At 40.5% G+C, this 13,114-nt stretch overlaps 1 protein-coding gene across 2 annotated transcripts in view; it reads right to left on the bottom strand.

Moving 5' to 3' along the window:
• Positions 1-9,400, bottom strand: part of PRDM5 (PR domain containing 5) — an 83,092-nt gene extending 73,692 nt beyond the window's left edge. For both annotated transcript variants that reach the window (XM_014949844.1, XM_014949845.1), the window contains exons 1-2: positions 9,186-9,400; positions 4,004-4,087 (exon numbers count right to left, since the gene is read on the bottom strand). In XM_014949844.1, the coding sequence (XP_014805330.1) occupies positions 4,004-4,087; positions 9,186-9,278 (177 nt within the window). In that variant the 5' untranslated portion in view covers positions 9,279-9,400. The remainder of the gene's footprint in view (positions 1-4,003; positions 4,088-9,185) is intronic.
• Between the last annotated feature and the right edge of the window lie 3,714 nt (positions 9,401-13,114).

Raw genomic sequence — 13,114 nt, 5'->3', positions numbered from 1 at the left:
TGAGGGGCAATGACTGGGAAGGTAGTCTTCATAAAGAAAAAATAAAGACTCATTGCTAAGAACTAGATTTGTAATATTACATTCATCTTGACAACAAACAAAGAATTCTTCAAATTAAAAGTTATTTTATCATGAGACTCAGGACATAATTCAACTTAATGCCTTGTATTAAGCCTTCCTATGCCAGAACCACATTTGAAAGGCAAGATATCAAGGAGAAAAAAAGAAGAAAAAAAAGAAACACACCCCACACACACACACACAATCATTAGCTTAAAGTACTTGACTTCTCCTACCTCAATCTTAAACATTAAAGATCTGATCCAAAGCTGATTGTAGCCAATAACAGATTTTCTGTTGCCTTCACTAGTTGTCAGGCAGGCTTATTCAACTGAAAACAACTGTCACTGCCAAAGTGATGAGAGTCAAGTAGTAGAAACGTAAGTTCATTTAATTTTCTCATTTAAATAAAAATTAACATTAGCTTCCATTGAAAGATTGATTTTCAGCATGTTTCTATTCTTCTTGGTTTTAACTTAACAATGAAGACAACATAATCTTGGCAGATAGACAGAAACCAAACCTGAAATATGTAACATTCAGCATTACACAGCGTATTATATGCCATCCAATCCTGACCAACATTTCTTCATGGTACATTAGAGTATTTGAAGAAGGACTAAGTCTTTCCAGCCCTCCCTGTTTTAACATTTACCAAAGTCATCACCAAAAGTATATATGCTTGCCACAATGCAGTAGTAGGGAAATGAATGCCATTTTCTTGGTTAGGCACAATAAAGAAAAGAAAATGAACAGATATCTTCCCTTGGGAAAAGGAACTTCTGTGAACTTCAATACCTAAAGATTATTCTGTTCTTGCCTTAAAGCACTGCTCTTCCAGGATATACACATAATTTAAAATTGTTATGCTAAGTATACTGATACAGGCCAATGAAGCAGTATTTAATTGAGGTGTTAGTGGGATGCTAGGAATAAGAATAAAATTTTCAATTCGTCACAAGCAACTAGCTGCGTACTTAATTAGCACTACATGCAATTCAGTCTCAAGAGATAACAACATGGGGGCTGGGGGGGTAACAGGAAGGTGGTTGCTTGACAGAAAGAAAGCAAGCAAGAAAAAGCACAAAGCCATTTGGACATTTTCTTGGTTTTTTATTATTACTACTAACTATACAGTTACCACAGGCTGGGTTTTTCCCCTTTCACGTTACTTGTAAATAAAACATTTAGCATGTAGCTCTTTACAAGGATAACAGCAAGATCAAGGATGCCTCACCACCCAGTCCTCTGGAATCTGTTGAATGAGCAAGTGTAAACCTTTCAATTCTTCAGAACTTTGCAAGTTACAGGCAGACTAATGGCATTGTGCTATACGTAATTCAAACACAAACTCTAACATCCTCAGAACTTACTTTAACAAAATCACTGGACCAAACATTTTTTTGGGAGTTCCATGTTTTCCCAAAGACCAAAAGAAAACATAACGTGTACAATTTTGTCTCAACATGATATCTTAAAGAAGCTAAGTCACAATGCTGGTCTCGAAGAAAAAGCAATAGCTGGATCAAAACAGACCACATCATAGACTACAACTCCACACAACTAGAAATGCATGTGGTAAACTTCCTCACAGAAAACTATTCCACAAAATTGAAGCTCTGCTTCCAGGCATCACATACCAAGAAAAGAAATGTTCCACTAATGTTCATTTTTACTCGACTTACAAAAAGCCTCTACTATTTAGCCTTCTTTCAAAGGTGTCCTCTCTGAAAATGCATTTTTTGACTTCTGTCAGACTGTGAGGTCAGGCTTTAGTGTGCCTTCATCCAACAGTCTTCAAATTAATAATTTTTAATATCTTTGGTACAGCTGACTACGCACAAACTTGGCTAGTTGCTGTGACTGCCTCCCACAGTCTCTGGAATAACCATCTACTTGGACGATTTAACTTTTTACTTTCTGCATTCCTGGTCTTGATTTTCAACTTAAGACTCCTCTCAGGATGATTTAAATTATATTATAAAGCTCACGTTCAGATCAACTTCAGTAAACATGAACAACTTGTGTTCAAACATTCAGGAAGTCATAAAATTTGGTATGCAGGAATCTTTTCAAGGGTCTCAAAACTAGGTTACAATGAGATATTATGAAATGGTTTAGAACAGCTCATAAGAAACTCATTTTCTTATTTGCTGTCGATGGGGTCATTTTAGTGTCATCAGTAAATACATGTATTTGCTTTTTATTTTCTGTCTTACAGAAACGGACAAGTCTTGTTTAATCATCAGCAATGAGGCATCTGGAAAATCATATGGCTTTCCAACAAACTTAAAGACCTTCCCATTGCTGTAATCCACCCACCACCCCTTCTGAAATCCTTGTTCTAGCTCCAGTATTTTATTGATTTAAAATAACCTGCAGAAACATCATGAAAAGGCAAGTGAGCCAGGACACGTTAACATGCAGCATATTCAACAAACATTTGCAGTAAAAGCACATTGTATTGTTTTGTTTTCAGCTGTGAACAAAGTAGATGAAACCAGTTGCTCTGAGTACATAACCAAAGGACAGAGGGGAACAAATTGTCCACACCGCCTCTCTGGGAAAGGATATTTTGGGCACACCCCTAGATTAAAAAAGTAAGAAGAAAAAAAAAAAAGGGAAGGGGAAAAACAAAGGCACAGGGATTCACAGACTTGAGTTAACACTCAGCTAGGAATGTTTTGCCACCCACCGTATTTATACTGTGTTGGGATTTAATGAGATGGGCTTTTAACATTCTCTCACTCATTGTTCTAGTGTTTAGAATCTATTTATAGTTCTGTTAAGACCGTATCAATACTACCTCTCTTTGTAAGCCGCTCAGCGATGTTAATGCTAGATTTTTTTTTTCCAAACATTTTTTTTTAATAAATGCAGAGATAGTGCTTTAAGCCAGATTTCAAGCGTAAGCTTTTTTTTGTACAGTGTAATACAACATAAAAAGAAGCCATCCTTCCAGTTCTAACCATAGGAAGGTGAAAAAGTGAAAAATTAGTCCCATTAGTGGGAAATGAGTTTACTTCTCAGTGTAAAACAGGACTAAATATGCATTAAATAGAAACTGTTTGTTGGGGGTGGGGAAGGGTGTGGAAGAAATAAAAGGAAAGGAATTCTGCTGAAAGACCTACAGCAGAAAAGAAAGTTTACAAAGACAGAACAAAAACACCAAAAAGCAGGTGTTTATAACAACTTGGAAATACTGCTATTGCAAGTATTTATCAGTTAGTGTAATCTCCTCAACTGGTAAACTCAGATATTTTTGCTACAGGCAAACACAGTTATGACAGGAACTAGGACCTAATTACAAGATCTAGTGTATAAACTGCTGTTGCTGCCTAGTATATATGAAAAAGTTAAGAGAAGCCTAGAAACTCATTATGCCTTCATCTGCCCACAGCACCAGGCTTTTTATTTCGCTAAAGATCTCACAACTACACATTGCGTTGCAAAGTTGCTAAGATTTAAAAACTTCACTTATACAATTGCCAAGTCCCAGCACAAGTGTCACAGAAGGAAATGTTTTATATTACAGTTGGAGGAAGCTATAAGCTGACACCTGCTGATCTGCATATATCAGTATCTCAGTAACTTACATTCATCTTCCTATATTAAAATTATTTTAATCCTCTTTTTTTTCATTTTCCCATTTTTCAATAATTTCTCACAATGGTGTCACATTTTTGTGTTTTGCTTGACTTGATATTTTTCACACTTCATTGATTAGAAACTATCATTCCCTATTTCTTTATAATTTTAAAGAAGTCAATCCCCCTCCACCCCAAAAAAACATATTTTAAAAGGATTTGTAAGTACAAAATCTCACTGCAGTATCTTTAAGCTAGGGAAAAAAGAAAATTTGAAAAAAGAATTTGTTACAGTCTGAACTTAATTCTGAAAGCACTTTTTGCTAGGTGTGATGATGTCACTCTAGATTACTCACTTCCCACATGAGCCTGCAGTCTGTGTTCTCATCCAGTTCCTGCGGCATTCGCTTCTCCCCTGCAAAGGGGCCAAATTTTTCACCCTAAGGAATAATTATAAGAGAAAAAGTATTAGTAAAAAAAGAAAAAAAGCAAGCAAATTGCCAACCTGCAGCAGAGGTATCATTTTTAGCTTCAAATGGAAAAGGACAGTTTCCCTTTGTCATCCTGCTATATGCCAGGAAGGTGCACATCCTTGAGGGTTCAACTTCAAGCTCATTCGCATTCTTTTCATAGCTTGGAGAAGCTCTTAAACCCATACCTTTGCTCTACATGCTTATTTCCCCTTTAGGAAACAGCACTTCATTTAAAACAAGGCTGAAATTTACAATTCAAATTTCTTACATTTCTTATAAGATTTTCAGGAAGCACCTTGCAATAGACACCCAACTAAAACGTAAAGTATTTGGCAAGCACAAAGTTTACATTAGATTTATTTACAAGATTATTTGCAATAATACTTTTTGAAGTGCCACAAACCAAAACACTGAATAAATGAGGTTTTGATCATACAGAGAGATTTGTTTAAAAACGTAGGGAGTATGCACGTGTCTATGAATTAATTCAAGCCTTCATAAACAAAATTAAAATGTTATACCACCTGCTAGTCATAACACATGCTGTGAAAGCATCCATTGATATGTTCTTCCAAAAGTATTGGGTATCAGTGCTTTTTTCCTTCACAGACATCACACTAGCAGCAGGGTAAATTACTTAAATAGGACTTTCTTCTTACACAGGCCCGACTCTCCACTCCCCTCCCCAGCTTTGTCCTTATTTGCAGTGACAAGCCCGACAAACCAGAATGCAGAATGGTATGTTTAGAAGTATTCAGATCGAAAAGCTCTCTACACTTTAAAGCATTAGAGATCATAACTATATAACAAAAAGCAACTTTTGTGTTTCTTTACAAATAACAGTATTTTGGCTAATAAAATTCTTGATCTCATCCACATGTCCCTTCCTCCAGGCACATTCCAAGGTCCCAGAAACAGCCTGCTACATGTTTTCCCTCTTGGTAAGTTTTTAGAGACTGCCTGCAGGTAGAGTGGAGAGGAAGAAGTGGAATGGAAAACTTTCAGGATCATTCCGCTTAGAAACAACCAACCAAATAAAAAAAAAAAAAAAAGAAGAAACCAAACAAAAAAAACCCTTGTATTTAAAATTAAACCTGAAGAAGTAATAAACAAAGAAAAAGAAAACTGGCATTGCATAACAAGACAACAGAACTGAGAGGCAATATTTTTAAATATGCACAAAGAAGATTTCATCAGCAAAGCAGAAGGTAAAAAGACAAGAAAAGCAGAAGACAACTGGAGACCAAAACAGTAACGGAGACACAGATGTAGGCAGTGATAGCAAATATTGGCACTATGGGGCTTCACCTCCTTCATTTCTCACTGATCTCCAGACCACCCTTGATTGATTGCTCATTTTTGAGGTCAAAGTTCCTCCCCTGCCAACTTTACAAATTCTGGGATTTAATACTCAACTTGAAATTTCCTTCTTCTTTTATCTCATCAGCAATGAAGGTGAAAATAGGTCAATACAGTTATATGTGTACAGCCATCAATGTTCTCAGCTTATGCTGAGCGCCACCCCAGCAAACATACTGCTGTCTAATAGGGGCCACGTAGGTATTACATGGGAGGCAGTTTGCTTAGATTGAGGAGGAAGAGTCAAAATGGTGGTGGAAGAAATCTGCTATGGAAACATGTGGTGCTATAGTAAAGATAAGGTAGGCCTTTGCTAGAGCAGACACCTCCTGCCAGGCTGAACTGGCTTTCCCCATTCACTTGAAAGCAGTAAGTAGTTTTGGTGCAATAAGGAAAGCAGCTCACTACAACTGCAGAGGTCTAAGAGAGCTTACAGCATTACAGCTGCAGAATCTCTCATTACTCCTAACAATTGTCAAGATGAAAATGAATTTATTGGACTGTAATCTAGATTAGGTCTATAGAAAGAAAAAGAAAAAACTCCATTATTTTAGTATGGAAATTATTTGAAGGCATAATGAATAAGGAAGGAACATGAAAAAGCTAGTCTCCCAAACTCACTTCAGCAGCAGAATAACACTTCTTAAGATGACAAAGAGATTAGTTTCTTCCTGAAGTACTTTGGAGGCTGCTACAACCCTCACCACAGTAATACTTTCATCCTTGCAATCCAAAGGATCCCTAGATACTTTATAAACCATCTATAGTGTTAATTTTACCCATCACTGAAGCATACATCACCTCTGGGATGAAGCACAGCAACAGCTTAATACGACATACTGACTGAAAACATGAAACACCATACATCATTCTTAATCTTAGCTACTCCAAACCAATAAACCTCTACTGCAATATTAAGACCTTCTAGAAGGTCAAAACAATAGCAAAAGCAAAAAGGTGGGATGTCCACTTCTAAATGTAAAGTAAATGTCATATGATCAATAGGTAATTCAGACTTCTAAGCACTTTCTACAGCTGCTCAAATTTGGAGAGAAAGCAGAAATTAGAGACAGTAAAACCTGATGTCCTGGAATACAAAGGTGCATAAGGATAATTGTAATTATTCATTTAGCCTTTCAGAGCATTTTCTTCATATATATATATATATATATATATATATATATATATCATTAGTCCCAGTTCATAAACATGCTGTCATATGCCAATACATATTGATCCAAAACATACCAAGACTTCAACTTCCTCTCTGATCAATAGAAGCAAGGCATACAACACCGTCTGAAGTCAACCAAAAAAGTGACCAAGATATGAAAGGGAGACCATTCAAGTGTTAATAAAGCAATTTTCAACAGTTGCTGTCAAGAAAGCAGCAGTGACTAATCTTCTTCCAGATGCAGCAAAACACTGAGAAAAATAGTGGCTGGCTGATGATTCCACCAAGGGCCTTACAATACCAATGCTGTAACCAAAGGCCAGATGTTGGAGAAAAGAAATTACAAGCAAATCACAACTTTTGTTAAGGTAACAAAACAAAATGTTTCCACCTTTTATGATTACAAACAAAAAACTTGAAAACACAGCATAATGCCTGAAGGCACAACAGCAGATGGCAGACAACAGCAGTTCAAAACATGTTATTACCAAAAAAACTTTGCTAACAGCAAAATTTTCAGAGGCCTACTTCATGATTACTTAGCACTTGAAGAGTAGGTACCGAAATTTCTAAATGTAAGATCATGTGAAATGTGTTTTACTTCCAGTTAAGACAACCACAGTTTTGTGATAGCAATATAGAGAAAATGGTGCAGTGTTTCCTACTCAGCAACATAGATCTTGCTTCACAATTAAGTGTCATATGCAAAACCTCCTCCCAAACCCAAAATCCCAAGGAATTGCTTTAACAACTCTGTATCATAAGCCATGAAGTGCAGTACTGCTACCTCATTACTGGACAGGAGGACATTGAAAGCATTTCAGATATGATTTTTCTTTCCATAGAAGAAAGCAACACACAGTCTGGCTATATCCAACATATCATCTGTGTTATTTACACATCCACTCTTCCCTGAACAGCTGCAGTGACACATGGTGCGTAGGTGTCCAACCCTTTTTAGTAATACCTGTTCCAACCATTGCCCACAGAGCGACTCAAGAGCTGGTTCTTCAGTCTGTCAAAGAGCAAAGTCTGCCTGTCAGACACATACTTCTGGTCAGGGCTTTGCATACCACATTTGTCTGTGCTACCCGCACAGAGGATTCACTGCTAAAGGACAAGCCTGTAACAAACAATGTCACCAGACACTGCTAATACAAATAGACCTTACTACAACTGCATCTGCTTTTATCTTCTGCATTCCATACATAATATATGTCACATTTGCAACATTTCAGTTTTGCTAGGATGTCTTGTATGTTGCACTCACAATGGCAGAGCTGCACAGGCTGAGCTCTGTCAGAATATACTTTGCCTGTATAAAGAGTTCAAAAGCAATGTGTAGTAATTCAGGCAAGAAAATGCTCTCTTTCTCCTAGCATGCTGTTCTAATGGTTCAATTGACAACAGCGTAAAGGAAGGGGGGGGTCTGACCCTGAACTGATATTCAGAATTAATGTTGACGTGCAGATGATGATTTCCACCAGCTTCACTCTAGCGCTCGCTCTGTTTCAGAGTGCAGGGATTAATACACGCGAGTAGTGTACAACCTTCCTTGCTGTGTGAACTCCCAAAGTTTTCAAATGACAGTTCAGAATCTCAGTGGAAGAAATTGACATCAAGTGATTTAAAACTGTTCTCCTTCCCCCCTCCATTAACACTCAGGGACACCTTAAAAATGAGAGACCCCTACCTCATGGTATCTAAGCCTTGTTGATGAAACCCCTGAAAGATCAGGCAGCCCTCCCTGCCTGCTCAGAGCCAAAACCAGGAGAAAGATGGAAAGCAAAACATACAAAATACATAGAAGTGTATGTTAACACAGGGTTTGTAACTTCAGGTGTGCCTCTGTCTGTTCAAACAAGGCACCTGGATGGGTATAATTGGGGTTTCAGACAATCAAGAAACTTTCAACTCAATTGCGAGGTGTCCTGGTTGAGGTATGCGAGACCTGCAGTTAAGCTGAACCCCATCTTTCACAGGCCCGGCTTTATCATCCCGAAATGAGGACCTGAACCACCCACCCCACCCAGCTCTGAGGGGAGGGAGGGAGCGGGCGGGTCCCCCTGAGGGGCATGGCGGTCCGAGGCCAGGCCCTAACCCAGCCGGCAGCCCTGTCCGGAGACGCTCTGCCCTCACAACAGTGCCAGAAACATAAACCAAGTTGAAGACGAAAAAAAAAAAAAAAAAAAAACCCACCACACAAACGGGGGAAACGAAAAAAAATCACCACAGAGAAAGTTCTCCAGCCCCCCTCCGGGCCAGTCAGCGGCCCGGCCCCGCACTCCCTCCCCGCCCCGGGAGGCTCCCTTTTACCGGTGGGAGGGGGCGGGAGGTGCCTCCCCTGAGGAGAGAGAGCCCGGGCGGACGGAAGCGGAGGCAGCGCCGACAAAGCGGGGCTGAGGTGAAGCCGGAGCGCGGCTCGGCCGCCGGAGAGGGGCGGAGAGCCGCCCCGCTCTCCTGTGAGACGTGGCAGCCGCTCCTCGCCGGGCCGGGCCAGGCCGTTAGCCCGCTCGCCCGGCCATCACCCACCTTTTTGACTCTGCGGGCCGTGTAGAGCCCCATCCCGTCCTGCACTTTTGACGACTTCAGAGCAAACCTATCCGGCACATACATGCCCAGCATTTTGCACCGGACTCGCCCCGCCGCTTGCTACCGGGGAGGAGGATTACCGGGGACTTCCATCCCACCGGGAATGAGAGAGAGAGACCGGGAGAGGGGGGGCAGGAAGAGGGGCTGGTTGCGGGGCTTTCCCGGCTCCTGAGGAAGAGGGGAGGAGCCAGGCCGCCGGCGAGGCCCCGGCCGGGCAGCGGCGGGACGGGACGGGACGGGGCGGAGCTGCGGCGGGACGGGGCCCGGCTGGCCGCCCTCGGGGGCTTCGCGCCGTCGAAGGGTTTGTTTAATCGCGTCGTGTAAATGTCGTGACGGGAAAGACGAGGCCTTTGGGTTCCTGACGCTCCCGGCTGCCGAGGCCTGGCCCCAGCCCGCACAAGCGTCCCTCTCCGCAGAGGCATAAAGCGAATTCCTCACCCGTCGGTTGGCTTTCGTTTCCAGAGCAAATAAATGGCTCTTCATCGCCCAGTCTCGGCCCTGTGGTCCGGCACAGATCTGACGATCGGTCTCCTGCCGGCGGGCTGGGCTTTCCCTCAGGTTTCTGCAGTGGGGCAACCCACGGGCAGGTGTGGGAGGAGAGGGGCGAGCGGCTGTGGTGGGACCGGCCACCGAGACCAAGGACAGACGCTCCCCCTCACCTCTGTCGCCAAGGAGAGGAGAGAGACTCTAAAAACTGAGCTGCTGTAATAAAACAATAATAAAAAGCAAATAATGAAATAGGTACAAAACTCTTACCAAGCTCCCAGGATGGCAGGCACCGGGAAAGTCCCAGACAAGACTTGGCAATGGATGTGAACTGGTTTCTAGATCTGGATTCAGGAATGCACAGACTGGGATCAAAGCAGACAAACAGAGTCCTCCTCAGGTGCTGGCCATTAAAGAAAGAGACGTGACCCTTTGACCCCTCGGCTTTTATACTCATCATGATGCAGCTGGGATGGAATACCCCGTTAGTCGGGTTTGAGTCACCCACCTGTCTGCTCCTCCCCACAGGTGCAACTCTTTACACTGCTGCTTCCAGCCCTCCAACATGGCACACAAAGTTAGCTGACCTTGGCTGCAATAGCAGTAAGTATAAGCAAGAACCTCTCTGCATACCCTTCTTTGGCATAAATTACAAATAATCAAGTCTTATCACTCTGAGAGCAAACAGTGTCTCCACAACATGCTGTTAATTTCAGAGAGTTCAGTTAGAAGAGGATTTACTTTAGCTAAAAAAATAAAATTACTAAACAGAAAATTGGTTCTCTTTTACCTCAAACCTGGATATCAAATTAGAAATATGGAGTTGATTGTGAAGCCCAACAGAGGCAGCTGGGCTTCACCCTGTCACAAAAATAGAGTGTTTTGTTTGTTTTTTTGTTTTAAGAACAGGGACCTCTCACATACATGTAGAAAAGGGGGCTGTTAATTTCAGAGAGTTCAGTTAGAAGAGGATTTACTTTAGCTAAAAAAATAAAATTACTAAACAGAAAATTGGTTCTCTTTTACCTCAAACCTGGATATCAAATTAGAAATATGGAGTTGATTGTGAAGCCCAACAGAGGCAGCTGGGCTTCACCCTGTCACAAAAATAGAGTGTTTTGTTTGTTTTTTTGTTTTAAGAACAGGGACCTCTCACATACATGTAGAAAAGGGGGCAGGAGACCTTATTGCTCTCTACAGCTACCTGAAAGGAGGTTGTAGCAAGGTGGGGGTTAGTCTCTTCTCCCAAGGAACAAGCAATAGGACAAGAGGAAATGGCCTCAAGTTGCAACAAGGGATTTTTAGGATGAATATTAGGAAAAATTCTTCAGAGAAAGGGTTGTCCAGCATTGGAATGGGCTGCCCAGGGAAGTGGTGGAGTCACCATCCCTGGAGGTATTTAAAAGACAGGTAGACATGGTGCTGGTGCTTAGGGGAATGGTTTAGTGGTGGTTTTGGCAGTGTTAGGTTAATGGTTGGACTTGATGATCTCAAAGGTCCCTTCCAACCTAGCCAATTATATCTGCTGGTACTTACAGATAAGACTGCTTAAGACAACAGGGGTTCTCACCAGAAGCAATACTTAAACACATTTCAATGCTATGTAACACTTTCTGTGAGCACTATGTTTTCTCAAATATCACTCAGATTTATCATCATTGTTTTTGTATTGGAGGAATGGGTAATTGTAGATTTAGATTCACTTTTGAAAACACATAACCCTTCCCTTCTAGGGATTGTTTGAGGGAACTCAGACGAACTTTCAGAAATTTACCAATCCTAAAGGAACCCAGACATAACACTGTTTTTGTCTAAAGAGTAACATCCTATATATTCTTACAACATGCCCATCAGGGACATTGTATTCTGACTAATACCACGCACAATCTACTCTGAACAGGGAGAAAGAAGCTACACTTCAGCAGGTTGCTAACATCACACCAGTACTCTTTTCCATAAAAGCGCAATATCCAGCATAGAACTTCTTCTAGAAGGCTGATTAATTTTGATTGGGTTTTCAGCCCACATCATACATATTGTTGTTCTCTAAATTGAAGTAATGTTGCAGTTAGAAAAGGGATTTGGTTACTTCTGATTATGCAGTTAAAAGCAAGTATGAAGATGTGAGGCAAGCAGAGGGAAGAGGAAAAAACCTGAAAAAATGCTGTATTTACAGTAGATATCATAAAGCTTTTAAAAAAAAAATCTTAACAACGGTAATGTATATGGTGCAACATGATACCATTCAATATATGAGCAACTTCTCTGGTAAATTAGATGAGGCCCTCACTTGGACCAGAAAAACAAAAGGGAGAATCCAAAAACATGGTTGGAAGAATGTCTTTGGTGAAAACAATCAGACACACAGGTTTTACACCTAGATTGATAGCCTGGACACAGACTGATAATTTAGTAGAAAATAAAAAAGAATGAAAATGGTGTATCTAAATCTGTGTAAGAACGAACCCTAATACCTCAAATTCCCTGAACAGAGAGGAATTAAGTTGCCTGCAGCAACTGCTTCAGTTTTAAGAGTAAGAACAAAATTTAACTATTCTTTTAATTTAGATCCAACTCAAAAGCTTCCACATGCATAATTGAACATAGTTAATATTTTTGTAGACTACTTTCTTGAATGGAGGCCAGCCTGTCTTAATGTATATCAGATTAAAACGTTAGCATCATTTTCCCTGTCTCTAACCTTTTCCAAGGACTATGAATATTTTAAAATCACTTTCCACTTTATGAAGGCCCCAGTATCTTTCTCTTCAAAAAAACCCAAACTTGGGGGTGCTTAATTTTGAACTTTAAAAGATTATATTTAACTTCATATATAAGAATAGTACAGCATAATTTGCAATGCATTTACATATTTTTTATGTAAACTCTTGAAATACTGAAGACTAATTGTTTTCATAAACTTCATCTGTTATTATTCCAGCATGAAATGTGGTTACCCATATCCCATTCAGCTTAAGCAAAATGGCAAAGTTGCTGTAGCACGGGACAAAACAGATGCCAGCCTCTGCATTTGTAGCATAATGGGTATTGTGACATTGATCAGATATTCACAACTGCTTGGCCACCTCTACCAGCATAAAGCTGACAACTGCTACTCAAGTACATGGCTACTACGTATGCTACAGCTCTGTTCTGTTTTGTCCTAGCTGCTGTTTCAAGGAGGGTGAGGTCTGAAAAATCCAAATGAATCAAATCGGACAGAAGAAAGATGAAAGACAGAACATCGTGCTGAATGTATGTTGATCACTAGTCAATGGCAAGTCTTGTATTCGTAACTCTGTTTTGTATTTGGTACATATATACCATATGTGCATATAGCCTCTTGTTTGTAGTGAACAAAATTGATTGCAGAACACACATAT

This window comes from Calidris pugnax, unplaced genomic scaffold (genome assembly GCF_001431845.1).
Source record: "Calidris pugnax isolate Ruff unplaced genomic scaffold, ASM143184v1 scaffold42, whole genome shotgun sequence".
In the NCBI taxonomy this organism is placed as follows: domain Eukaryota; kingdom Metazoa; phylum Chordata; class Aves; order Charadriiformes; family Scolopacidae; genus Calidris; species Calidris pugnax.
Note: the sequence above shows the minus strand (reverse complement) of the source record. Positions and strands in the feature narration are given on the sequence as shown.